This window comes from Neocloeon triangulifer, unplaced genomic scaffold (genome assembly GCF_031216515.1).
Source record: "Neocloeon triangulifer isolate White Clay Creek 2 clone unplaced genomic scaffold, ASM3121651v1 ptg000008l, whole genome shotgun sequence".
NCBI lineage: Eukaryota > Metazoa > Arthropoda > Insecta > Ephemeroptera > Baetidae > Neocloeon > Neocloeon triangulifer.
Genome location: NW_026775550.1, coordinates 368560 through 396503, shown reverse-complemented (window position 1 = coordinate 396503; position 27944 = coordinate 368560). Strand labels below are relative to the sequence as shown.

The following is a 27944-nucleotide window of genomic DNA, read 5'->3' as shown; positions in this document are numbered from 1 at the left end:
TTATATGCGCGCTGCAGTTGTGCGCACGGACAAGAGTGTTTAAAAGTTCAGTGCGGCGAAATAACATTGATTTATTAGGATAATAATAAATCCATGATATACATAAAGTGCGACAAATTTTGTCTCTTAACATACGAGTACGTTTTTTTCATAAGCGCATAGTACATTAAATAATGCTCTCCAAAGATCTCAAAGATCAATTTGAACGTAAAAAATCACTAATAAAGATTACTCATAAAATTGTAAATATTCACATTTCTTTAAAACGCATTTTTACGCCAGCACATTTTATTACACGTCGATCTTGATTGATATTGTGTTATTATGTTTATTATTTTATAGAAAACATATTATCTTTTATTTATTTTTTGCCCACTCTCTTATCCTTTGATACAACTTTACATTTTTTCAACAGGAACTAAAAAGCGTGATAGAAAAAAGTTGGAATAAATAATATAAGTTTAAAGTATTTTAAAATTAATTGCAAATAATTTGAGAACATTATTATCTCAAAATATCTCAATAATCCCCTCTCAATATTCCTTAATCACATCTAATCAACGAGGCGCCGCAACTACAAACGCAGAAATAATTGGGAATAACCTTTTTTTTTTTTTTCATTAAAAGCCCTCTCTTGCGAAAATATCCCATTTTATTTATAATTTGAACTTCATTATTGCTAATCAAACAAAGGCTAGAGTTTATCAACACAGATTTTTTTGCATCTGCTTGAGTGACCTCAAAAAATCACGCCATCTCAAAAGGGTCAAAGATTGAATATCAGGACATTTTTTCTCCGGGACGAACGTCTCCGTCACGCGTTCATCCGCATTGGGCGGTTCTAATTGACAGTATAAAAGTTGGCGCGGCGTTTCGTTTGGTCTTCACTTTTTAGAGCCACGACAAAGACCATGGGCGAACGAAACGCGTCTCAAGAATTCCTGGACAGCCACCAGTATAGCGACCACAGCATTTCGCGATATGAGAAGATTTTCGGCAGGACCTACGTCAGCACCGGTGGCGAGGGAACCACAAAGGTAATTTATTAAAAAAAAAATATTAATTTATAATAAATTTCAAAGTTTTATTCTATTATAATTTAAAAGTCAATTCTAAATCCCTTCAGGAAAAGCTGCATCTTTTAGTATTTTTATTAACTTTACTTTTCAATCGTCAGTCCAATGGTGATGCTTGGACTGACCAGCATCCAATTTAATTACTATTTAATGGTAATTAAAAAATTATTATTCTTTTTTTTTAAATTTAATAATGAAGCTAAAAAATTGCTAATGCAGGAAGTACTGAAAAAAAAATTAAATAAAAATCGGAGCCACTGTAAATTTCTATTTCTATTGAGAAAAAAAGTTACGTGCTTTTTATATTAAAAGAGAAAAATTGGTATTCTTAATAGAATGATATGATGGTTGAGGTAAAAGGAAAAAAATATTCAAGGAAAGTATTACATAAAAAAGTTTTCCTGTGCTTGGTTGGGTGTTAAAAGTTAAATATAATAAAATAGATAAGCATAAATTTGTTGCTCACATTTATTTTTTGTATGCTATAAAAATTAATTACACGACTAGCAAGCAAAGAATTTGCTGGACGAATGACTTTTTGTAGCTATGCTCGGCTATGCTAATGTTCAATGGCATTTAAATAAAAGTTATAATCATAAAGTCAACAGTTATTATATCATTTGCAACTGCAAGCAATTTTCTGGCGCATCGATTGCATATTGAAAGCATAAAAAATTAAATCACGTTTAAAGGAAAAGTTTTGTGAAAAATTTAATTATTTAAGAAATTTAGTAAAATAAATTGATTTCAATTTCTACGCCTTGTGATTTAGATTATCACTGCAAAAATTTAATTGTTACATATTTCAAATTTAAAAAAATAAATAAACTACTATTATTCTTTATTCAGGGCTTGACGAAAAAGATGAACCTCAAGCCTGGTCAGCGAGTTCTTGATGTCGGTTGCGGCACAGGCGGAAGCGCCTTCTACCTGGCCAAGACCTACGGCGTCCAAGTCCTTGGACTCGACCTGTCGAGGAACATGATCAACAAAGCCAAGCAGTACCAGGGCGAGCTTGACGAAGAGACCAAGAAATTGGTAAAAATTAATTTGATATAGAAATTGATAAATTTTTAAAATGAAAATTGGTATAAAATGACATAAATTATTTAAATAATTCCCAAAACCCCAAGACAAAGTAATAAATTTTTTGCTAAAAAATATATTAATTATAGATTGAGTTCCAAGTCGCTGACGTCCTGAAAGTCAGTCTGCCCGAAGAATCGTTCGACGCCGTCTACAGCCGTGACGCCATTCTGCACATTGGCAACAAAGAAGAGCTTTTCGCTAATCTCTTTGTAAGTTGTTGTCCCAAACACAAAAAATGTTACATAATTATCGAAAATAATGCGTTTATCTTCAGAAATGGGTGAGGCCAGGAGGTCAACTGCTGATCACCGACTATGCCAGAGGTCAAGATAAATGTGGCGAAGAGTTCGAGGATTACGTGGCCGGACGTGGTTACCGTCTGTTGACCGTTCCAAAGTACGGAAAGCTGTTGGAAGATGCAGGTTGGAAGCAGGTCCAGGCCATCGACAATACCGAAGAGTTTGTCTCCACCATGAAGAGGGAGCTCGACCTGCTCAACAGCATCAAGGAGTCTTTCATCTCGGTAAGAACTTCAGCAAATGAAATTTTGGTGAATTAAAAATTTTTATTCTGAGCAGGAATTCTCCCAGAAGGACTTCAACGATTTGGAAAACGGATGGACGAAGAAATTGAACTGGGTCGACAGGAACGAACATGTCTGGGGACTCTACATGGCCAAGAAATTTTAAATGTGTCACAAAAGTATTGAAAATTTAAATTTTTGTAAGGATCTAATTAAATATTTCTGATTTAAAATAACATCCTGAGTGTTGGATTAAAATAAATCAATTATCTTGCACATGCATACATTTATTATTATCATACAGATACATATGAAGATGTGTTTGACAAAAAAACAATCGTATTCTATGATGAGTGGAAGTCAACACTTTCAATCTCATATGTACATCAAATCTTATAATTTAAAATTGTTCGCTCACACAATTATGCATCTTTGCACATAATTAATTAACTAGCCTTCACAAATGTTTCCTTTCTTTTATCGCATTGCACTTCTTTATCTTTTTGAGTTAAAATTTAGAGAGATAATTTCCTCAAGTTCCATATATAAATGCAGCAGAAAATTCTAAAACGTGCATTCATCAAATTGAAAAAGTTGTTACAAGTATCACTTGATAAAAGATAAAATTCATCTATTTACACACAGAATGTTTGCAAAGTTGTGGACTTGAAATAAGCCAAACTTTATATTGAATTCATAGCACTCTTCCGATCAATTATTTTTTTCACTCGGCAGCTCACAATATTCCAAAGGCACACTCGCAACACACGCACGAGACCATTATAGAGTCGTAAAATGTCTTTTGGATAATTATTACTCGTAATAATAATAATTGGGTTTCGCTAATGCTACTTAGTCAACATATGAAAAGTCTACAAGAGTGAGAAGAAATTTACATCTATAAGTCTATTATGGTCTTGTCTGATTGTGAGACTTTCCACGTTTTTCAGCTCCAGTAAATTGATCGCTACATCTCACAACAATATGCATATCAAGTTGACAGCAGATCTGCCAGTTCTTTATTATTATTTATATAATTATTTACAAAAATCTTATTTTTCGATATTGGTTGAAGAATGAGATTCTATGCCCTAGCAGTGAGTTTGAAATCTTTTCCAACAACGGACATGAAAGACTGAATAATAAAATATTACGATGTAATTTTCTACACTGTTCTTTCCTTCTTCTTTTCCATAATATTTATATGTACATGCGTGGTGCGCAAGGATTAAAAAAAATGTGGCACATCGAGAGAGGTTTCTTCTAAAAAGACTACGGCAAACGATCGAGTGTCTTTTCCGGGCACAGGTCGGGAGGGAAAAAGATTCTTCGGGAATGAGTTGAGAATTCAAAGAGTTCGGAGTCGGGGGCAGGCAGATGAACAATGATTTGAGCTTAGCTCGTCCTGGGGCGGGAGGGGTTTAGACGTGGCTGACGGCGCCACGTGGATGCCGGCACAAGAGCTGCTCCTCCATGATATAGTCTGCTCTCGAGGGCCTCCAGTTTCTGGTATGTGTGCACGGCTGGTGTTCCAGCGGTGGTGGTAGTGCCGGTGCCCCCGGAGCTTCCGTCGCTGCTACTTGCGCTGCTTCGGCAGGAGGAGCCTGTCATTTCTGATCCCTGAATGAGGAAAAAAAATAAGGTCAGTCGATCCGAGAAATTAAAAAAAAAACACCACAAGCGCTCTTTCCACAAAAGCATGGTTCGATTCTGAATGACATGCAGCATGCTGATGAGTAATGAAATAAATATTGATTTTTTTTCAGGGTGTTTCAGGATTTAGGAATTTGCCAAAAACTCTTCAGGCTGCATTCGGATCTAAGCTGTGGTGTGTGTGCTGTAATCGGAGAAAGACTGGCCAGAGCTACCAACGAGAGAGACTGCTTGGGAGATGAAATTGCGAACACCAGTTGCAAATTACAAGTGATTATATATATAAAAATAAATAAAAAATAAGCCGGATCTTGAATAAATATTCGTGTGTGTATTTGTGTATGAAGGGTGTAAATTAGGATTTTTGCTGATGATTTTGTGGCGATTTTGAACAATTAGCTTGCGATACATTAATAATAAGTAATATTCCGTCGTGGCCTTACACTTTTAGAAAGATCGAGAAAACTTGATGAACTGCAAAAGAAAGGAGATTTTCTTTTAAATTTGAGTGCTGAAATCGTTGAATTTTCTTCGAAAGCAAACAACTATTACCTTCGGTTATTCCAAAAAATTACTTTAGCATCAAATAAAAAAACACAGATTTGCAACTAGCGCTTGAGAGGTTTTATGAAGAGTGAAATGAAGCATGCTTGCAACTTTGATCAATTTGAAATCAGGACGGGTTCGTTCTTTGGTAAAGTGTGTGTTGTGAGAAATTATATGTACGAACGAAGGTCTGAAGCTAGAGTAAACAGGGAGGACACTGCTCGTCTTGCATCTCATTTCAAAAACTGACAACAAGATTTTCAAGAGCTCTTTTTTCTTACTCTGGTGTGTGGGATGGGAGGCTGATGCCCGTCAGGGGGCAGTCGGGCGCTCGCCACCGCAACACTGGGCATACACACGCAAGTCAGAAGTTTGGACAAATGCAATTTAATATAAAATTGTAATATATAATAATCTCGTCAGATTAGAAAACGTACAAAATCAACTTGCACAGTGTCTGTTCTCATTTACAGGGCACACATCACAGCAGCAGCAGCAGCGAGCCACATGAACAACAAGTTACGAGAGTGGCTATCAAAAGGCAAAAAACTCTAAATCGCGAGCTCTCTAAAGAAAGCGAGCCTTAATATATCAAATAACTTTACAAAGATTGCCAAAAAGGGAAACTAATTGTAAAACTTCAAATACTCTGATTGCAAAAATCAAACATTTTTAATTAGTCGGGGGTGGGAAACAAACGGTAGCACCACTGCTATAGTATTCCAAGCACCAAAAAAGCTGGCACTTGCATGCAAATTTCGGCTGCAGAAAAAAATACATTCCTGCGCCTCGATCTCTGCAAGTGCCGAGCTTCAAACATCCATTTTCACCTTTTGTAAGTTTGTGATTGAATGCAAAAGGAGGCAATACTTGTGAAAACATTGCTTACCCAGGACCAGGATAATAGTAGGGAGGAGGCCGTTCGTACTCAGTCCCGGGAGGTGGGCTGCGGTAATGCGGAGGGCCGCCAGCGGGGAAGTCCCAGTGCCTAAAAAGTTTTAAATTATTGTTTCTGTAATGTTTTTCATTGGGAAGAAATAATCAGTCTTTAAAAAAGTAAAAATAATGCAATTTCCTCAATTAATATTTTTATCAAGAATTAATTTAAATTGATTCATTTACTTCCTTTTAAATCAATTTTCACTTACTTAGGGGTGGCAGCAGCGTCCCTGTATCTGGAGCCCTCGCCCGTCATAGGTCTGCGTCCTCGAGCACCGACACCATGGCCGCCTCCGGAAGCACCGCCACTGTAATCGCCATCGTATCCATTCTGGTTCTCATATGTTTCTTGGAAGGCCTGATGGCCCCCATTGCTGCGATGGTGACCCCCTCCTCCATATTTCTTGTCATGAACGCTGCACAAGCCATTTTTCCAATTTTTAGCATGCTGTGTTTTTATGTTTTCGCTCAAATTTACAGCTAATTCAAGTAGGGTAATGAAGGCAAAAGCAGGAGGACAGAAAGAGATAGTTTTCAATTGCGGTTTATATGAGAGCGAAAAAATAGAAAATACACAGCTACGCTATTTTGATAAATCATGACAGAATGAGCTTTGTTTAAATTTAAATTATGCAATTTTATTTTTTATTTTTGGCAAGCAGCTGAATTTTAAATCAGCAGCAGCATTTGAAAAAAATTATATATATGTTCAATTTGCAGCACCCATTTTAAATTGAGATTTACGTTCAAAGGAGGGATTCTCATCGACTTTTTTATAACATTGAGTTCGTACGTAAAAATGCGGTAATTATAAGAAAGCAGATGAAAGGGGTTTCAATAAAATTAATGGACATGCGGAAAGAAAAGTAAGGATTCAGCGGCTCAAAACAGAGAAAAAAATGGATGCAAACGAAACAAGCTGAACATAAACTTACTTCAGTGGAATGTTATCTCGATCACCGTATGCATCATACATGTCACTGCAAACAGACGGTACAAGTGTTACTGCAGGCAAAACCTACCTTAACTGTGTCAGGTGTATTGTGATTTTTATTTAATTTTAGAGATGCACCTATTTACGGTTTATTAAACTTTCACTTTCTTTGCAAAAACGAAAAAAAAATTACAAAGTGTTCAAGGAAAGTACCTGCTCCTCATAAATCAAATTAATAAGCATAACAATGGAAAGCTCAAAATGTAGTAACTGGACGACTGATTTGTTTTAATTACAAATAATGATATTATATATTAGTGTAACACATAACGTAGAGCAGGTGAAAATGCATTCTTAAATTTGTTCGAGACTTACGTGTCCAGAGGCCCCAGGTATGTGTTGCTCTTGCTGTACAAACTAGCCAGGGCCACGCAGACGAGGATGCAGGGCAGGAAGAGCGCCAAGCTCCAGCCAATGCTCAACCAGAAACCATTCTATTTAAAAAAAATGAAATTTATAATACTTGTTAGCTTGAAAATAATTCTTACAAATGGATTCACAACTTTGCTGCACATTGATATCACAGTTGCGTTGTAGGCTTGGCTGATTGGCCAGCACTTTCCGATCGAGTACTTGGTTGTTCTCACCACTCTCTGCAGATAGTTGTTGATGTGTTGAGTGAACTCATCCACGAAGATTTGGGCCAACTGAATTTATAAATTTGAATTTTGACTTTCACAAATTATTTTCATTTGATTTACCTTGACAACTTCTTCGGGGCCTTGTTTCTGCAGATAATCCTGGGCGTCATCAACCTCTCTGAGCAGCTGGTGGATGGCCTGTCTGAGACTGGTGTGGTTGAACTTGAGATCTTCCTGCAAGTTGTTGGTGCTAACTCGCAGCTTCTTGGACAAATCGACCATCTTGTCCACAACGTTGGTCTGGAAGGACTCGATGTACATGACGTCGTTGATCAACGAGAAGTAGACGGCGTCCCTGTCCGGTTTCAGTTTCTTGGTGGTCTCGTTGATGACATGGGCCAACTTCTTGAGGTCAATCGACGTGATCTGATTTTCAACGAGGTCGTTGTACGCAGTGAAGTCGATGTCAGACAGAGACGAAGAAGCCAAGTCCAACAACCGCACTTTGGCGTCCGCAGTCAGGATGGTCACATCGTTGCTCAGCTTGATCTGTTTCTGCAGCTCTGCCATTTCGTCCACTATGCCGTACTGCACTTGGAATTGAGACACTTGGGACACATTGACAACGGCCTCCAGGTTCAGCACTTGGTACATGCTCTCATTTCGGTGGCAAGAACTAAAAATATGAATAAAAGTGATGTCAACCTAGTTTTAAGAAATGGTAAAACAACACATTGATCATGATGGGAAAAGAATATGAACTGATTTACATTATACAAAAAAAAATTATTTTTTTTTTTATTAACCTGATCATGTGAGTGACATTGATGCCAGCAGTGCTGCCTTTGGGATAGACGTGGTCCATGTTGACCAGCTGATCGACCAGGGTCATGACCTGATTGTCAGACGACGGCTCCTTCAATGACTCACAGACGGTTTTCTCAGCAACAATTCCAACCAGCAGGTGCATCACTGCCACAGCAGCCAATCCAATCGCAAACAAGAACATCAAGTAGACACCACTGCACAATTAAATAAATTGAATATTTGCTAAATAAACCAAAGTAATGAACATACGCCATGAGATATCGTCCACCAGTTCCCTTGTTGCAGCAGTAGTCATCAGTGCCGTACATGAGATCCACTTTCTTGCCGCAAAATCCGTAGAAGAGACCAAAGGTGAGGCAGACGAGAATAAGAAGCAGCAGCGAGCTAACGGTGGTGTCCACGTAATACCTGTGTTTTAATGGAAATTTAATTATTTTTCTGGCTCTTCGTGCAAATAAATGAAATTACCTGTAAATGGCATATTCATTGATGTACCGCTCTCCTTGACTGATTCGTCCATTGACGTGTTGAGGAATCTTTTGGTTGACCTTGTCCAGGACGTTGGTGATTTTGTGAGCAGTGTCCTCACAAGCTTTGCCTGATAAAAAGCCAATGTTAAATGATGAAGCTTCACTAAACTCTGATTGAAATTACCAGCATTTTGAATTGCTTGTTTGATTCGAGGAATAGTAGTGTTCACTTCGTGCTGGATCCTGAACTGAATCTCATCAAAAGCTCTCTTCCCTTTCATAACCTCCCTTCCGATGTTTGAATCAATCAACAGGGAAATATTTTGGTAGTTTCCAGACAAGTTGGGAAGCTGAAAACGCATGAAAACCAAAATTAGAATTGGATATTATGCTAAACCTTTAAAATGTTCAACAAACAACACACTTGGTAAAGTTTGCCATGCAATTAATTTTTATTTGCAATCATAATTTTTGATAAGAGTCATGCTTTTTCTGCAGAAGTGAAAAAACGTATACCTTTGGCACATATTTGTCCAACAACTATTTTGCGTGAAAAAGAAGGAGAGTTAGTGAATTAGTAAACTTCCCATGACCGAAGCTCCAAATTAATTAACACTCGATTTTTGCACTCACTCTGCTAAAGTCAGCGTTTGCCGAGAGCCCGTGAATGTTGTACTTGGCAAGGGCCTCACGGCACGGCTGTTGGCACTCCCGGAGACGCTGCGTCAGCTTCTGTTTGATTTCGACCAGACCTGGGGAAAAAGAAAAGTGTCATCTTCAAAAAGATCGGAAGGTAGCGATAGAGGAAAAAATACATACCGGCGTTGAGCTGTTGGCTTTTTTGCTGCAGTTCTCGGGTGATGGTGCTTATGTCTGAGAGATCGCCTTTGATTTTGGTCAGTCCAGTGGCAATCGCCGTCAGATTATTGAGGGCGACTGCCTTTGAGACGTCTGCTAATTTGTCCTTGACAATTTGGCCACTACCTGGTTTGGATAAAAAAAGCAAGTGGATTATTTTTATTGAACTTTTGACCAGAAAAGAAAAGAAAATTGAAAAGTATTGTTATTCCTCATTTTAAAACTGGTAAAAAAAATTTGTTATTTGCGGTAATTTGCAAATTTTGAATAAAATAAGGCAAGGACTAACCTTCGAGTATGTCATTCAGGACAGTCTGCAATTCTCTGTAGTTAGTGACTAGTAGAGTGTTCACTTCCTGCAATTCAACAAATTTTATAATTTTACTAAAATAAATCCCGCAAAATCATTACCTCCTTGGTGTTGGAAAGGTAGAGCTCAGTGTCGCCAAGCCCAGTGCGCACATTGTCCGGCAGTTCATGCGCGCCGTCGTGCATGTATTCATTCGTCACAAACGCGCAAACAACTCCAAACCTTAAAAAATTGTTTATTATTATTATTATATTTTTTTTTTGTTTTAAGCAATTAAATTATTTTTTTAAGAGCAAAATTTCTTAATTAGTTTTTCCACAATTTGGTAAAAGATTTGTAAATAAAAATCAATTGCTTACAGAATGACTGTGGCAAAGGTTGCCAGGATGATGCCGAGGAAGGCGCGTTTGCAAGGGTCGTGCTTTTTGTCATAGGCGTGCGAACGGGCGCCGCACTTTCCTGAGCAGCGGCAGCAGCAGAAGAGGAAGCCGGCGCAGGGCATCACAATTCCGAACAGCAGGGTCACCATGGCCAAGAGCAGCGGACCTGCATAGTGGTGCAGCACCTTCGGCCAGTCCGTCTTCAGCTTCTCCTTGATTCCGACCACGTCCAGTTGACCCTGCTTCACAGTCAGGAAGCCTGGAATTTGAACAAGGAGCAAAGTTTTAACTAAAGAAATTCACATTTTTCAATATTTCAAAGTAATAATTTAAGTTGTTTCACGTTTTTTTTTATCCCTTTAATCCTTGGAAAAGTTCAACGTAGAGAAACATTCCTAAGCTCTATAGTCGGACAATCAATCAATTGTTGCGTGATCACGCGAGATCATAATAAAATCTGGAATTTAGATGCAGAATTGATTTGTGAGTCAAGAAGGTCTTTTTATCCAAGTGACCTCAGCCATCCAATTAAAATTGATTGATTATTAGTTCAAAATAACATTGGAATTCAGTATTTTACTCAACTTCCTTATTTTTAACTGGGAAATAATTATGTTTATTTAACATTTAATTAAAAGTTTTGCGACCACAATTCAGTTGAGGAAACTCCAGAAAATTTTCCTCAGGGAAAAACTTTTATAATATCATTCACTTCCTCACACATCCTGGTGACCGCTGACCACAACCTCATAAATATTACCTACTGTTTCTAGACATTTTTTAAGTATTTGCTTATTGAAATGGCAATTTAATTTATCCTAATTAAATTAAATTTTTGTTAGTTTTTAATTTACCCACGGAAATAACCAAGTGCATCATCATTACGCTCGTGCATACAAAATGAGCACAATCTCTCGCAGTGAGTCACTGTCGCGGCTGCATAGCGGTTTCTCGTTTGTAAAATATCTAACTGTTATATCTGTGTGTCTGGCAAATGCGATCGAGGCGAGAAAAGCTGCATCAAGGAAGACCTAATCGGACGCACGTATATTCTTGTCCGTGCAAAAACCCACAGGGATTTCGAACTCGGCGAATTTCGCGCTTGGCTGCAGCTCGGAGGCAAAAAAAGTTGATATGGTGGACCAGCCGCAAGAGTGCATCAAAGAGGAAGGCAGTCGAGCGGCAAAAAGCATCAAAATCACAATCGCAGCTCGGAAAACAAGAGGCTGAACTGTGACTAATGCGGCCGACGCCGGTGACACCTGACAAACGCAAAAGCCGCAGAAACAACAAAAACACAACAGAGAGGAAGAATGAATGTGCATGGGCAAGAAAAAAAATCAGGGCAAAATGTAAATTTGAAAATTCCTTGAAAAGTTGAAGAAAATAAAAAAAATGTCGTTTTTTTTTTAAATTGCATGTTGACAAAAGGGGAGAGAGAAAGGTTAGGAATAAAAAGTAAAATTTAAATAAAAATTGCTTGTTATAGAATTGCAAGAAAAAGGCGTAAAAATCCAGAGCAAATAATTAAATTTAAATTTTTAAAAGTTAAATAAAATAAAAGTAATTTGGCAACATTTGTTTTACAATTTTTTTAGAATAAACCAGCAAACGCCTCTGATATTTTGCAATAGCCTAATTGTGGATAATTTGTATTTTTATAATTTTGAAATTTATAGACGAGACGGAGGAGGGCGCGAAAAAGGGTCGTTTCTGCCACTCGGTCACGCACGCACGCCAAATCAATACGAGGAAGCGAGCGGAACCTCTCGCTGGCACCAATGCAGAAGGCGTCCGTGTTATTTCTCGCTTTGTTTGCGTTTCGGCTCATTCGTCGTGGTGGAAATGAAGAGCGAAAGGGAGCCGCGAATACACAGTACATTCGCGGCTCATCACAGTTTTCATCTCGAGCCAAACGACGGCGAGACGAGAAAGGGTTGAAATGCCGCATGACCCACGTGACCTGGTTTTGTGTGTTTCTATGCGGGCATCTCATTGCGGCAGATAAAGTTTCATTCACCCCCCAGCAGGAAGGAAACGCGAAACCGTGTGACAGAAGAAAACCGACGATTATTGTTGTTTGGGTGCACGCGCAGATGCTGAGCAGCGAATGAATGAATGAATTCGTCGCACCTCAACGGGCGGTGTGACTTTGGCAGGAAGTGCGGCTTGTGACAAGGTCGACGGGGGTGTACAGAGGAATGTGGGTGGCTTTTGCGTCACGGGGGCATGGAAAAAGATAAATCAAAGGTTTCAGATAAAAAAAAATTGCTCAATTTCCAAGGTGTCAATTTTGTACCCGAAAAACGTTTCCTCTGTAATCAAATTTTCTTTCAATTATATTTTTCCACCTTAATTGGGGTAAATTTGATAAACCATTCATAAATTTTAATCCGGCAGATGTCAGGGAATTGAAAATTCCCATTAAAAAAATCAATTTGAATTTAAAAAAAAAATAAAAATCAGTTTTTGAGATCAATTGAAGTTTTTCTGTAACTTCGACCTCTGAAAATTATAATTAATGCAAATATAAGTAATTGCCATTAAAACCACTAAATTTCAGACAATTTTTAGCTATTTAATTAAACAATTTATTGACCCACTCACATGAAGGGAATTTTAACCAGATATAGTTTTTTTTATACTATTTTAATTATTCAGGAATAAAAAAATTAAAAATATTGAACAAATAAAGATGTCAAAGGTCTTCTTGTCTCTCGTTTCCTGGCGTGCAAATCTCTTCCTGTTTGCCGGCACTCGCGTTAATTTAGCATATAGAGAGTCGGTTCGTTTTACTGCGGCTTCGGCAATAAATTGACTCGTGTCGCAAAGCTCACTAATCGGATTTGCAACTTGGTTTTCTCCCTCTCGCTCACCTAACACTAGGGCAGACTGGCGCACAAGGGTGAACCGAAAGCACATCTGCGGGCTGTCTGCTTGTGCATTCGGATATTGTGCCACTTACTCATCCGCGCACACATGTCCAGGAAGAGACGAGCAAACCACCGCCGAATGTAATACAGAGAATGCAGACATGTGGTTTTAATCTTTCAACCAGCTTTCATCTCAAGTTTGAGCTCTTTATGTGCATTTGAAAAATTTAAAAATAAAAATATTAATTCTCAATTCAGTTGAAAATAAAGCTATACTAATAAATTTATTTAATTTAAAATTGTTTTAAATTCAAAACAAGCATTTTGAGGAAAAATAGATTTTGATCTTTAATAAAACTTTGATTTTTAAACAATTAAGTTGTGGATAATAAATATTTTATTTTGGAAATTTAACGAGTTTTAAAGCATATAAAATTAAAAAATACATCGTCCTCTACTATTTCCTGCGTATTCTCTCTTGGCCAATAAAATAAGCAATAAAAATAGATCAATTTCCCAAGCTCATTTCCGCAACAATTGTAAGAATGAATGAAACCCTGCGAAACTCTATCCACCGCACATTCATATTATTGCTTCTTCGTGTGAAACGAAAACAAAAATAACCCGCGCAAGATCCGTCTTCCTTGCATTTGCATTCTTGTTGCTTGTCAAAGACAATGCCTTTCTTTCTTTCCTTCTTGTTCTTCGTCAGGTCATTCGCCGGTACAAATCCAAGAAAAGCGGCGCTCTCTTCCTGTTCTGCCGCCGCAAATCACAAATATATAATTTCTTTGTAAAAAAGCCACTCCATACTTGGAATAACTCGAGACAAGCTTTGACGAACCAGCTGGACGGGGTTTTTTCCAGCTGCCCGTTATTAAATACGAGAAAAATTTCATTGCGATTTTCATGCACACACGGCTTGGCAGCTGTTTGGGTTTTTATCTTATCTCGTTTGACACATTTGTTTCCGTGCGCGAGCGGCCGCTCTCTCATCTCTCAGCATGCACACAAGTGCGCGCCTCGTTGTTTTCCCAAACTTAATTAGCGCTGGCAAAATGTATGTGTGCCTATTAGCGACCGTCAGGCGCCGGTTTTAATAGCCCCGATCGCAATCTGCTTCCATCTGTCTATAATTTTAGCAAATTTATAGAACTAAATTATACCTGCTTTCCTAATTTGATATGAAAATTTATGCGAATTGGCAAATAAAAAAAATAAATTTTTTTTTTAAATAAAATTTACAATTTTTTTGTCTCCCAATGGTTTGGAACAAGGAAAATGTTTGGAAGAAATCAAATTTGAAATTAAATTATTCAAAATAATTATTACTTAATTTACAAGAGATAGAAATTACGGACTAATTATTCATCAAGAGCGCAATGAAACAATTTTAAATTTATAATATGAAAACATAAATCAATTTATATTTATGATATTAGAAGTGGCTAGAGAGAGAAAATATTTTCTGTGTCAGAATTTTCAATCAATTTTTAATCAGTAATCAACCTTTAACAATTGTATCAGCAAAGATAATGGACTATATTTATATTTTTACTAATTCATTGTTCAAAATGCCCCAATTGAATTCTTTTGATAAAAACAAACGCTCGGCGGAAAAATTGTTTTACAGCGAGCACTCTTTTATTACGCCTCATAAAAATTATTTCCAGTCGGTGGAAAAGCTTTTGGCCGCTGCCATAGAGTCACGCGTCCTCTTCCCGGAGCAGCAAATAAATTCGAGCCATTTGAATAACTGCGAGCGACACGGCCTAATCTCCATTTCGGTTTTACGACTCACACGAGACCTTCCTTTCTTTCTTTTCGTTTGTTCCAAAAATAAAACCCACCTCCACATTTTCATATACATACGAACAAATCCATACACAGAAGGCTGAATAAATATTAGAATGAATCGGAAATTTCCCCGCGACCGCCTTCAAAAGAAACGTGAATGTTTGCGTCTCACTCGTCGTCCGCCTGCCCGTATAAATAATAATAATAAGCGTGACCCTTGCCTGCTCCACATTCGACCATGGCTTATTTGCTCTTGGCAACATCAGCCCTTCTAATGTATCCTCTCTCGCTTTGTCAGAGCTTTTTTGTTTCACTTTATTTAACAACTGCAGTGTTCTGGCTGGCTGGCCCGCGGTGGGAGGAGCAGGACGACGAACGGAACAACTGCATCGGGGCACGTCGATAATCAGCTCGCGCGCCCCCGGCACCCTCACGCTTTTCACAGCCGAAAATTTATATCTGGGCCGGTTCAAGGAACCAAACCAAAGGTTTACTGCAAATTTCTTTAAGATATTTTTATAAAATATTAATAAATAAATTGCAATTTAAGGGAAAAGCTCATATTTTTCATCCTCTGTGCAAATCCAAAAGCTTATGAAGTTAATATTCATGCAAGTTTATTTGCATAAAAATGTTCAAAAGGTGTCGGTTCAGATATTTTATTTTAGTTTTATATTTTAATGTTTATTTTAAGTTTAAATATTAATTTTACTCTATTTTTTAGTTTTACTCCGCAGTTTTTAATTGATTTTTTCTCATTTTACTCCACATCAAGGTTTTTTGCAATTAATATGGGCACAAAGGTGGCATTATATCCTCTGTTAACAATATTTAAAAAAAAAAATTAAAAAAAAAGAAGAAAATGATAATAATTGCTTTTATACGGATTTAAGTTGAATATTACTTAGCAACAATCCAGAAAGTTTAAAAAGACACGTTAGTAGATAAAACCTTTCTGGGAACCTTTCGAATAAATTCTCTTAAAATGTTAAAATAGAGGTTTATATGGCCAAAATTTGAATAATATCAATATTTCACTTCAAATACTATTCAATGGATAGAAAACTTGAGAAAGAAAATAAATTTTAGTTAGATTTTACAATCAATTGGTAAACAATTCAATTTCCCCTGAAGGAGTAAAACTCTGAGAAAATTTAATTAAACTGACAATTGGATCAAACTTTGAATGAAATCAATCCAGGCCGCCGCAAATGGGAAATCAGATCAAGCAGGAAATAAAGTTATTCCTGCACAACTTTCCACTCAGTTTAATTTCGCACTTCTTCTTCTTCTTCTTCGGCTTATCTGGAAAAACGCGACCCCGTTCGAACCAGATCGATACGGAGTAAATAGAACGGTGCGAAAGTCTCTCCCGCATCAAAGCAATAAAATCGAAGCAAATCAAAAGTTTATTACGGTCTCGCTAATCGACAGACGTGACTCGTATTCTTCTATATTTCCGCGACGGCTGAAAATTTTCAAGAGTGCTCAACAGTTGAAAGAGGCCTTACGCGGTCACTTCAGCTGTTGGTGCACCTGCGGAGAAAGAAACATTTCTTTTTTCCTCACAAAAGTATATATAATGCGCTGCCGCGAGTATTATAAGGTCACCGCTTTTCACATTACACACGACCGACCGACATTCCGCCAGCAACGTGACAGACTTTATAGTTAAGAGCTCCGGCTTTCAAGACGAACAGACAGTTGCAGGAAAATTATAAGAATCTTATTATGCTTGTGCTGAGTGGGTTATTGCGTATTTTCTGTTGAATCATTAAACGTTTAATAATTTAATCCCAGATAATAAGGAAAGTTTAATGCATTATTCATGAAATTTTAAATAAATCACAATTTCAAATTGGGTGCAACTATTTTTTTTCAATCATATAATTTTTTTTTATTTTTTAGAAGAAATATACGCTTGTGAACACTTGTGAAGATAACCATGGAAATAAAGAGAAATTGTATTTTATTCAAAATGAAATAAAAATTAAAATCTTGAAATCAACAAATAATTCAAGTATCAACCTATTTTGTTAGTCAAATTGTCGAATTTGTTAGAATATTTAATTTTAAGTTGAAATGTTGGCGTTTTTTACAAGTTTGCTGATTTTTTTTTTGCTCATGAAATAGGTTTGCAGACCGAGACCAAAACTGGTTTTTGAATAAAAACAATTTTCGCAAAAAGGTAAAGCCCGGATCTATCCATTTCCAAAATTATAAAAATCACATTATTATTATTTTTCTTTTCTTTATATTCCATAAATATTTTTTAGCAGATCATAAATTATGGTGGTCTTTGAAGCTTTCATAAGTTTCAAATTATTTACCACTAATTTTCAAGCTCATACTAATTTGTATAAACTTATTAGCGCACTTTGGCAGTCAAAAGGCCCGTCCGAGGTTTCAGTCAAAAGTCACGCCAAAGCGGCTGCACGCAACTGCTGATTTGCATTCTAATTGCACGCAGAGAGGCAGGCGTGTTGCAACCCGCCAGGCGAACATAATTCGAATGGATCGCTCAACTGCTGCAACAATCCCGTTACGCGGTGATGCATCTCTCTCTCCACGCAGCAGCCAGCGGGATCCGTCTCGTTTGTTTAATAATAAACGAACAATCATACAAGCGTACAAAATCACATCGACCGCTTGGTTCGAGACAAAAGAAAGGCTTTCTTCCTTCCTGATTTATCTAAAAGCAACAGACTCGTGAACTTCCTTGCCTTGTGACGCAGATAGGCCGATTTGAATTTCCATCACGTTTTTCAGCCGCTGCGATGCGTGTGCAAAAGTCGACCCAACAATATACAAATTGAATCGGATGGAAAAAGTTGGAAATTTAGTGAAGCGCCGCTTTAAGTGATGAATATTTATTACAAATTCGAGCCTGCGCATGTGATGGAGATTGTCGAGGTATATAATTGCGCGGCGGCGACTGTTTAATTAAGCGCTTCCTGCCGCGTGAAATTAATGTCAATAAAGTTTGATCAAAGTCGTCTCTCTGTGAAGCAAAATTGCTCATACAAGAGAGTGCGTTGCGCCGTCGACGGACAAAGGGAAGGAAAGAATGCTGCGCCGCTTTTAGCCGACGTTATTAAATGTTTCGGCTTAGTCAGCTCTTCTTTTATTATTAATATGTAGGCGCAAAGGCGGATAAAAGGAACTTCGGAGGAATTTTTTTACTATATAATATAATATCGCTCGACAACGAAGCCAGACAACGTCTATCTCCGGCACGTTGTGTGAAGTTGCGCTGCTGGAGAAAGGAAGCTTCTTCAGGAAAGGCAATTTGTAGCGCGCGATACTTTAATATACACACTTGCAAGATTTCTCACCGGTCAAGTGTTTGCCAAGAGATGAAGAGCATGGATGCTAGTTAAAGCAAGCAAATTTACTTTTGGCTGAAATAAATAAAAATCCAGCAAAGCTCAAAGGCTTGCACTATTTTCTTTGTAATATTTAATGAGGAAAAATTTCACACATTAAGTTAAATTTAATTAAAATTCCAAAAATTTGAAAGTGTAAAAAATTTATTAATTGTTTCTTATTAATTGATTTTAATTAATTTAATTCTTAACAGTATGTTTCTTTTCAAATGTATTTTCAGCTTTTTCTGCGTACTTTTATTGCAGTTTTTTTTGCTGTGTATTCATGATTGTATCGAATGGAGAATAAATAGCTTAACTAAATAAATAAATCAATCTTAATACTTCTCAATTAATAAATAGAAAATATTATGAAACTGAATAATTTTTATAGACCACAATTCAAAGGTCGTTTTGATTAATTAATTCAGTGCACAATTCCACAGTTTTTGACTTGAACAAAGAATGATTTCCACCCGTCTAGAGCTTATTTAGTAATTAATTTTGCAAAATACTCTCCATTATCGCCACTCTCGAGCATTGTCGACGCAAATTAACACAGGCCCTATTAATGGAGGCGCCCATTGTTCCAGCGCCGAATATGGACGCTGCGGCGACATTCAATTCCGGCCTGAGCAAAATACAAATGCACGACCGAGCAGAGCATCAGGTAGTATTTCTCGTACATAGAAGTAAAAAAAAAGACTGCACTTGCGTCATCGGGCTGTGTACCCCTTTCACCTCATCAACATCGCCGAGCATACACGCGCAGGTGGGCGGACGGGTTTATCGAGTCGGCGGGCGAACCATCAATAATGGTGATTGTGCAGCCTATTGATTAAAATGCGGCTATTTTGAGCGCAACCCTAGAGCTATTTCCAGCCCTTTATACTTCCAAGAGAGCATCACTGCGATAATGATCGAGGGCTAGGCGTGAATTGGGTTGTAATTTGCATCCTGATGGGCCGCTGTCAGATTCGCTCTCTGGAAGATGAAAGGACGGACCAGAGAGAGATCAATTGATTTTGCTCAACCTCTGACCTCGTCTGTTGAAAAATCGCTCTCTCACTCTGCATTTATATGGACTCAGTGATTTATAGAGTTCAGAAAAGAGGAGTTTTGAATTGTTCGAGATAAGTTTCCTTTCATTATCAAAATTTTTAATTAATTCATACCCTTTTTCCTTTAAAAAAAAAAAAAATAAAAAAAAATCATTTATTCTTTGTTTGTATCAGTTTGTATTACATTAATAAAATATTATTATTTTTGAAAAAATTTTCTCTGGTGTATGAAATTTTCCAAAAATATGCTCATAAAACTTTTTTTGATGAAACTTTTATTTTAAACTAATTCATCTGCTTAAATTTTGAACAAGTCATCTAACAATAAGAAGTTCGGAGATAAATTCTCCCTCGGAAACGCAAAAAAAAAACTTATTGATCCGTCCGATTGGCTCCTGCAGAAACGCCTTTTGCTTTTCTCCGTCAGCCAGCGGTAAATCAAGTTTGGTTGGTGCCAAATTTTTTGTGCATTACCTCAGAGCGAGTTGCGAAACAACTGCATGCACGCAACGCCCAAGCAAGCGACACTTGAAACCAGTTTTTCACTGCCCCCGGACTGATCGCTTCCAGTTATGTTTTTAATCGGCCGCACAGAGCATAATGCAGTTTCTGTATATTATGCGGCCAGGCGAGAATAATCGAGCCGCAACGCTTTTCATTATGGCATGGAAGAAAAAGGCCTGAACCCGCAATCGAACCTTGAAACGTAATACTTGAGTCATACGCTGCACACATAGTTTCGTGTACACCGATTTTTTGCAAGAAGTTAATTAGAATCGGTGTTGATATTAACATTACTTCGCAATTTTATAATGCAGGAGCAGCGAGAATTTTGGCTGATTTTCATCAAAGATTTTGTAAATTTATAAAACGGCCAACCATGAGTTTCACAGCATTTTAATCTTCCAAATCTTTTCATTTATTGTAATATACGAAATAATTAGAGAGGCTGGCGTGTTACTTCAAAAGTGATGAAAGTGAATTTACGGCGGATCTAATAAAAGTGCAATATGGACACGCAAAGGCACTTCTCCTCATTTTTTTACAGCTTCAAGTTTTAACGGGCCTTTCAGCAAGAAGTTGCAAGTTTACGCCAGAAATAAAGTTCAAGCAGTTTATTTTTTTAGTGGAAGAAAGAAACGTCAAGAGCAATTCTGAAGAGGTCGCCTCGAATGATTTTTAGCAAAATTGACTCGGCATGAAATAACAAACTTTCATGCGATTACTCTGCGTGATTGCTCAGGCAAAAGGGAATCTCTCTAGGCAGGATGATATGGACGGCCTAATTCCGATTCAAAAATAGCGTGCGCGCCGCGGAATTGTGAGCTTCTCGGCCAGGAATAGTGCACGTGGGAAAAGGCGCACTCAGCCCCCCACGGTTTTTTTTTATCACTTGGGAATATATGAAAAGTAACAATTTATGTAAAGAGAGCAGAGTAAAATTCCAAAACGAGGGAGAAAAAGTATTATTTCAGTGCAAATAGTACCATTGATGCAAAAAAGTCAGAACAAGCTTGAATAACAACTTAATACCGCACGTCCGCCTTCTCTTGTGTGTACAGTTAGGAGAAGCGTTGGTGTCCTATTGTGAGGGGAGAGCTGCATGTAAAGCAAACGAGCTTTTGTGTTTCAGCAAAAACTCTCATTACGTGCAGACTCTTTTCAAGCAGCGTTATGATTATGAATTATTTCAATACCATGCAAAGTTTTCAGTCAGCAACAGCTGGTCGGTCGCGGCAAATTGAATAATTGGTGTGAGGAGGAAAAGGGTTGAGATCTCGACTGCAGCCAAGGTCCTTCTCAAAAAGAAAAAGACGCATACGTCGTCATCGCACAAGTATAATAATTGTAATTGGTACTTCGCGTGGGCACCGCTAATATTTCAGCTGTGCAGATTGTAAGTTAAAACTTGCCAGCACGACTTTTTCCGCGATTAATTTTCAGTCAGTCTGGTGAAATAATTATTGCGGTGGATGACGCCTTAAAATTCAGCTCGTAACTTTTTCAAACATACACAAGAAGGCCTCGCAAAGGATCAAATAAATCCTAGTAAAAGACAAAAATAAAAAAAAACAATCTACTTTTGAAGCAAAAATTAAAAGAAAATGTATTAATTATGAGCTTCATTTTGCTTAAAAGTAGTTTGTGCTTAAATTAAAGTTTAAATAAATTCAATTCAGGTCATTGATTGCTTGTTGCTCACTGTTGAGCTCTGGATTTAAAACTGTCCCTTTTTCTCCTAACCGAAATTTTCTTAAGAATTCTTGTACAATTATAAGCATAATTAAGTAGTTCTTTGGGAATTATTTTCTGTTTTGAATTAAAAGAAACTTTTACTCCAAGCCTTAATTATATTAATTAAATTGTATATAGAAAATTTGTCAAGTTTTTTCCCCTCTGTTATAATTAAAAAATTATTTTTTTATAATTTTTTGTAATTGTTTTCAACAATTTGTATGTAACAATTTGGACAAATAAACAACAATAATTAAATAACGTACCATAATATCAAAATTTCAGTAAGATTTTGATCTTAACTAGGAATTTATTAGTTTTCCATCCTAAATTTTAACATTTCCTGGACAAATGTGAGAACGGTGACAAAAAACAAACTAATTTCTGCTAATTTTCCAACGGAGGACGAATAAAAAAAGGAGATTTTTAAACGAGACGCGTCGGTGTACAACAGTTAGAGGAAAAGGAAGTCGAGGACGATATTTTATGTGGCGCTCGCCGGCATTTTTATTAACACTATCAGCAGCAGTGTTTGTGTGTGTACGTAGGAGCAGCGCAGAGCATAGGCGGCGCACAAACCAAAACAAAATAGGGGCCTCTGTCGACGGCAGATCGTCTGCTTGCTACACTCGGCGGTGGAAACTGCGTCTTTCGCGTGTACCATTATCGATTCGCTCGACGCACACACACACAAATGTACGCGGCCTCAGCCCCTGGATGGGGTGGTGCGCGCGTGTTTCGCGATTGCAGGAGGTCAGGTCGCGCGCGCACCACAACAAACCCACTCTCGCGCCCTTCGTGGAACGGATCAAAAAAGAAAATAAAGTTCTCGAAAATATATTATACGCGGAACTGGCTTTGTTGCTGATAAGCCCGCTGCTGGAAAAGGCTGCTAGTGAGCGATGTTGGGTGGAAATTGAATTGGCAACTTACGGGCGAGGAAGATTAATGAGGGCGAAGAGTGATTTATTTTAGGCCTGCGAGATTACAGACACGTTCAGAGCAAAACTGTTGCTAAAATTTGTCTCCCTTGGGAATTTTGAATTTGATAAAATTATGATCATAATTTTGGTTCATAATAAAGTTTTCAAAAACTTGTATTATTAAAAAAAAGTAAATTTCAAATATAAATCCAGTTTCTCAGATTTATAAGTGGCGCTTGCAATTGTTAAAACTATTGTTGTTGTGAAATCAATTTTCTTCAAATAATAAAAAAAATATTAAAATAGAATGCAAATTGTTTAAAAAAAGGTAATTAGTTCATTCTAGTTGATTTTAAATTTAAATTTCTGTTTTTTATAAGCTCTATTTAACTTAGTTGAAAAGAAATTGAATTATTATTTTTTTTTTAGGAATCTGAAAAACTACAAAACTCTGCAAAAATGTTGATTCGCAATGAATTTAAACATTTAAATACTCGACTTTTCTTTCATTTAACTAGCCTATCATGGTTTTTCAGTTTATTGCAAACCAATATTATTTATTATAAAAGTCACGTTAAAAAGCTCTGCTGGCATTTTAAAATAAATGAAAGTACTAAATCGGACGGAAGTAAATGCACTTCTTCTTGATAAATTATTCAACCGGAATTGCCACGAACAATATTCGCGACGCCAGCAGAATTTCGCACGAGCTTCTGCCAAGCCAGCACTGGCCATTGTTGCTGCTGCTGGAAATCGGTCAGTGCAATGTTTGCCCCAGATGGGGACAATGTGCAATTTGCAAGCTCGGTAAAGGCCTCAAGTTCGCCATTAATCGTGAAAGTAAAATGGGTCATTGCAGCATCCAGGCCGACATCGATTTTCCATCCCCTGCACGTGCGGCTGACTTGATGCAATTTTTCCCGATTTGCGTTTCCCTTTGTGCGGGGGCAAGTGCGTTTGAAACAGCTCGTATCAATCGGTCGAGATGACACGAGAGCAAATAAGCGAAACTTGACGTGCTGAAGTGGAGCGAATGGTGCTCTATTTGGTGCGGCGCGCAATCTTCTCTCTGGACCCTCTTCAAAGCAAACACATTCCCTTGGTCGCAGCTGGCCCGGCGTGTGCTGGATAAACACACTTTTCTCGCCGCTTTGATATTCATACAATCTGTCCTTTGATGTTCATTTTTTATTCTTGGTTATTGATTTGAAAAAAAAAATGTAATATTTCATAATAAATAAAAAATCTGGGCCACTAAATAATTGATCTCTAAAAGATTCTTTTATATTTTATTTAAAATCCTAAATTGTAATCAGAGTAAATTTTTTGCCAACGAATTTTCCGTCATAATTAATTCCTGCTTGCGTACATCAAACACAAGAAGTTATTTGCTTCTCAAGCAGATTTCTAACCCTCTTAAAACTCGGCAGCTGCTCATTTCATGCATAATGCAGAAAGTTCAAAAGCTGCATTTTACATTATATAAAATCGCTCCACTTTCTCGTTCCTTTTTTCAACCGCGCGCCTGTGGCGAACTTTTCGCGCCGGGAGTTTCTTTATATTCTGATATACGAAATGAAAAGCTGGAGCACCTTTCGGCGGCTGTGGTTTGTTTTCCAGGGTTTAGTTCACATCAAAGCGAATCAGATTCGAACGTGGAAAAAAAGGAGCGCAATAAAAAAATTCGCCCTTTTGTGCAAGCATAGCGATGAAGTGCTCGCTCGGCACAGCGAGCACATCATAAAAAAGTTTTGCACTGTATATACTTTTTCTAGCCAGTGAATGTGATCAGCACAAAGAGAACCAGCCGAGCATTTCTAAATTTAGGCGGCTTTTGTGTTGCATAAGCGCGGCGTGAGAGATTTTTCAAACATGTCGCATTTCAATTAATGCAGCATTTTTGGCACGCGAGGAAGTGAGATGTGCAAATTTTATTTTTTTTTATGTCAAACAAGTCCAATTCCTTCCTGTACATGTCATTTTTCTAAAACTTTTGACAAATATTGAATTGAACCTTGTATTTCCTAATGAATTCCACTTTTTAAAGCGTGATTACTTAACAAGCAGATGTTATCTGCCGGCACAATTTACGACCGTTTAAGATAAAATCAAGAAACCGCATCCCAGTGATCAGTATGCGCTCGTTCTGGGTGAAATTATTCAAGGTCCGCTCAAGAAAGACACTCGAATTGAGAAGCATATCCGTTACAAAATGGAAAATAGAGATAAAAGCTTTGCTCGTCATGACCAAGTCAAATCAGTAAATAAATTTAAGATTCAAAACAATTCAAAAGTTCCTGCCCATATTTAATATAAAAAAAAAACATCCGGTATCAAAGACCTTCGAGTCAAATATTTTAATTTTGTTTTGAAAAAAGTGGCAAAAGGAGAGCGTTTTGTGGAGCAATAATTTTCATCTGCAGAAGAAGACGGTCACGTTTGCGTCATCGCTGTGAAATTATCTGGAGTAACCGCTACTACTGCGACGGTCTGTTCTGCGGGTCGACCCCTCGAAATGGTCAAGAGATTACAACCGACTGAGCTACGCCCTGGGCGCTGTCTCTTGATTTTAATTGCAGCCTTCTCAGCTGGTTGCTCTCGACCGTGAAAAAAAACGAGCTATAGTAATGCACGCATTGTTGCTTTTAAACAATTTTCCATGGGATGCATTAGGGCGATTATCGGTTGATGTTTTCAGCTTGGCCGCGACCCAAGACGATTATATTTCCAAAAAAAGTTTTGGTTTTGCCGATACCAGCGAACGTGAGTCAGTGATGCGTGTGCCGCCGCCTTTTCCACGATCGCTTCGGGCTGAATTTAATAATCTGGCCAAGAAGAAGAAGACGAAGAAGCTCCTTTTTATTAATGATGCGAGCTCCACGAAAACCGGCTTCGTGGCAACAAAATGGATGTGGCCTCGAACGATGCTATTTTATTATTATTTGCGATTTACTATTTTATTTATTATACACGTTTTTACCTGGCAAGTGAAATTACTAAAGATGAAAATACGAGTTGTTTTTAATTAAAAAAATTTATACTTATGTTTATTGCTGTTCTTTATTAGTCCAATTCTTTTTAATTTTCAAGAGCTCTTCTTATTTATGAAAAATTCCATAACAATTTAATTAGAATTTTAGAGCTATTAGTTTTTTTGCGAGCAAAATAAAAATGTTAATTTGAATCTTTTTTTAAACAGAATTAGCAATACAAGGTTTACTATGATTTTTTTATGGTATCGATGAAATAAAGTGGATAAACTTGGAATTGAGAGTCCGTCCCTAGGCTCCGTTCAACCCCTCTGCGTTCACCCCTAGCTTCAAATCCGGTGCACACTATCAATTCGAGCTTCTTTCGGGATCTCCAAAGAGACTTTCAGACGATATTTATTTTTCTCGTTCTCACCCCCGACGGTGGGGGTGCCGGGGGGTTGGTTCAAATTCCTTGATACGGGCCGCGGTGCATTCATTGTTGTCGGGGAGAGAAAGAGAGAAAGAAAGAGACGTTCAATGCCACGCAGCCTCAAGACCAGGAGCAACCCAAGACCACTGCAGGTGTTTAGCAGCCACCGCAGCAAAAATGGGAGACGACGGGAGATACGTGAGAGCTTTTTTACACTCTTCAATTTCCACCAGACGCAGCACAAGGGTTCCTTTTTATGTAGCAAGACTGCTCCTTTGCTCTCGTGTTGCGAGAGGACACATAATGCTTGGAAATGCGAACCAAGAGAGGCAGATTTCACAGCATTCGCATCCCTCGGAGGAAAGAGGGAGGCTCAAATGGGAGTGGTTTGAGATATTTGTTTGCTTAGGGTTGATTATGAAGAGGAATGAGGCTGGCTGGTGCATTTGGGGGAAACAAATACTGAAATAATTCTTTGAAACTTCGGAAGGCAAACAATATTTTTTACAATAAAATGTAATATTAAATTTTCAATAATTATGAGAACTTGTATAATTTTTTCTTTGCAACTTTTAAGTCATAACTAAAGCCTACGCAAAATAACTGCAAATTGCAGTGGACATAATTTCAGGTTAGAATTAAGTCTCGCCCACTCTGCTCCAATTCGGGCAAAGACACAAGGGCATTCCTCTGGTCATTCAGTTGAGACCAGACAGCCGATTTCCGTTGAAGGGACCTTGAGAGCGTAAACCTCAAGAGCCGCCTCGTCGGAGAACAAAAGCAGTAGAATATAAATAGTAATTTGGCCCTCGATTCGGTGATTACGTTCAAATAAACAAATTAAAAGTAATTAGTTATTTTAAATCAAACAAAGACAAATTATTTACTTCAAACCTCCAACAAATTATTAAATTTTGATTAAAATTCGTTGTATTGTGTTTTAAATTTTCAATGATCCCAAAATCAACGACCTGCTTTTCACCAGGGATGGTTTTAACCGATTTTTTGAAAAATAAAATAAAAACTATTAATTGGTTGCGATTTTTTTTTAAAGGTTTACGTAATAAAAAAATGTTCAGCTTACCTTTCGGCAAAGGGTCGCCTTTCTGGATGTACTGCATGAACATGGACGTGACCATGTAGAGGTGTCCCATCCCCTTGGGGTTGAATTTGGTGGTGGACTTGTAAGCGACACTGACGTTGGGTGGCGAGTAGATGACGGGCTCGTAGGGCATCACGTTTTTGAGATCATCGTACAGGGGTCGGTCGTGCTCCGGCGGCAGGTCGCCGCTCGCCAGGGCGGCCAGGCCGAGCAGGCCGGCCGTCACCAGGGTGGCCCACATCGCAGCTAGTGTCTGTCAGAACTCAGTGGCCGCCGCTTCTTCGCATGCAGATCCAACACGGCCGCTCTCACAACAACACGAATCGCGATCCTCCACTGACGGCCGACGGGCTCCGAGCCAGCCTTAAGTACGGCGACGCCGGCGCCGCTCCGGCACTAACATGTACCACCGGCGGGTTTCCAGGCAGCTCGACCTGCAACACACAAAAAATCACGGTTGTTTATTTCAAAAAATTTACAATATCCTAATTATTTACGTTTTATTTGAGCGGAAATTATACAAAAATTAATTCAAAATTAAGAATAAACATTGCAATAAATTAATTATTGTATTTTCTTATTATTCATAATTTTTAAAATTGCAAGATTTTTACAAGCAGAATTTGTTATCACGGCTATTAAAATTTAAAAATTTGCACTTTATTTTTTACCGACAACAAAAAATGCACTGCTGTGAGTTTTAGTGAACTCGATTCCGGCTCACTTGAAAGCAAGATTATTCCTATGAGTCATTCGCAGGGCAATACTACGCTGGGAAACTTTCGAGCTCTTCTTCATGCTCTTTATTTATTTTAATATGCTGAAGTTTTCAGAGGAAGCATTATATCCTCATCAAAATTGACGTGCCCACGCAGCAAAGACAATCTTCACTTGCAATTAAGAAGAACTTTCAGAAACTTCTAATTTTTTGCTACACAT

General features: G+C 37.8%; 3 protein-coding genes across 8 annotated transcripts in view; 1 reads left to right on the top strand and 2 right to left on the bottom strand.

The window, feature by feature from the left end:
* LOC132195033 (ATP synthase subunit delta, mitochondrial) overlaps window positions 1–27944 on the bottom strand; it is a 37226-nt gene that overhangs the window by 7180 nt on the left and 2102 nt on the right. The gene's annotated exons all lie outside the window — the stretch shown is intronic.
* LOC132195032 (uncharacterized) lies at window positions 877–2968 on the top strand. The gene is made up of 5 exons (XM_059616724.1): window positions 877–1037; window positions 1926–2114; window positions 2252–2374; window positions 2440–2688; window positions 2744–2968. Exons 1-5 carry the CDS (start codon window positions 912–914, stop codon window positions 2852–2854), a joined length of 798 nt encoding a protein of 265 aa, XP_059472707.1. The 5' UTR covers window positions 877–911; the 3' UTR covers window positions 2855–2968.
* The window catches only part of LOC132195030 (prominin-like protein), a 32001-nt gene continuing 7011 nt past the window's right edge, over window positions 2955–27944 (bottom strand). Inside the window, exons 2-19 of one of the 6 annotated variants that reach the window (XM_059616721.1) lie at window positions 26988–27439; window positions 10227–10506; window positions 9969–10089; window positions 9847–9913; window positions 9519–9683; window positions 9333–9451; window positions 9216–9239; window positions 8884–9049; window positions 8698–8827; window positions 8479–8637; window positions 8208–8423; window positions 7522–8077; window positions 7309–7467; window positions 7136–7254; window positions 6762–6806; window positions 6036–6242; window positions 5777–5875; window positions 2955–4308 (exon numbers count right to left, since the gene is read on the bottom strand). In XM_059616721.1, the coding sequence (XP_059472704.1) occupies window positions 4296–4308; window positions 5777–5875; window positions 6036–6242; window positions 6762–6806; window positions 7136–7254; window positions 7309–7467; window positions 7522–8077; window positions 8208–8423; window positions 8479–8637; window positions 8698–8827; window positions 8884–9049; window positions 9216–9239; window positions 9333–9451; window positions 9519–9683; window positions 9847–9913; window positions 9969–10089; window positions 10227–10506; window positions 26988–27246 (2904 nt within the window). In that variant the 5' untranslated portion in view covers window positions 27247–27439 and the 3' untranslated portion in view covers window positions 2955–4295. Of the gene's footprint in view, window positions 4309–4368; window positions 5233–5776; window positions 5876–6035; window positions 6243–6761; window positions 6807–7135; window positions 7255–7308; window positions 7468–7521; window positions 8078–8207; window positions 8424–8478; window positions 8638–8697; window positions 8828–8883; window positions 9050–9215; window positions 9240–9332; window positions 9452–9518; window positions 9684–9846; window positions 9914–9968; window positions 10090–10226; window positions 10507–26987; window positions 27440–27944 lie in introns of those variants that run through there. The other 5 variants (XM_059616722.1, XM_059616718.1, XM_059616720.1 and 2 more) reach the window with 5 other exon arrangements.

What these genes read in the sequence shown, in the direction of transcription:
- LOC132195032 (XM_059616724.1), top strand. Translation starts at nt 912, where the DNA reads ATGGGCGAACGAAACGCGTCTCAAGAATTCCTGGACAGCCACCAGTAT. An exon ending in GTGGCGAGGGAACCACAAAG is followed by an intron (nt 1,038 to 1,925) that starts GTAATTTATTAA and finishes TTCTTTATTCAG; the next exon opens with GGCTTGACGAAAAAGATGAA. An exon ending in AGCTTTTCGCTAATCTCTTT is followed by an intron (nt 2,375 to 2,439) that starts GTAAGTTGTTGT and finishes GTTTATCTTCAG; the next exon opens with AAATGGGTGAGGCCAGGAGG.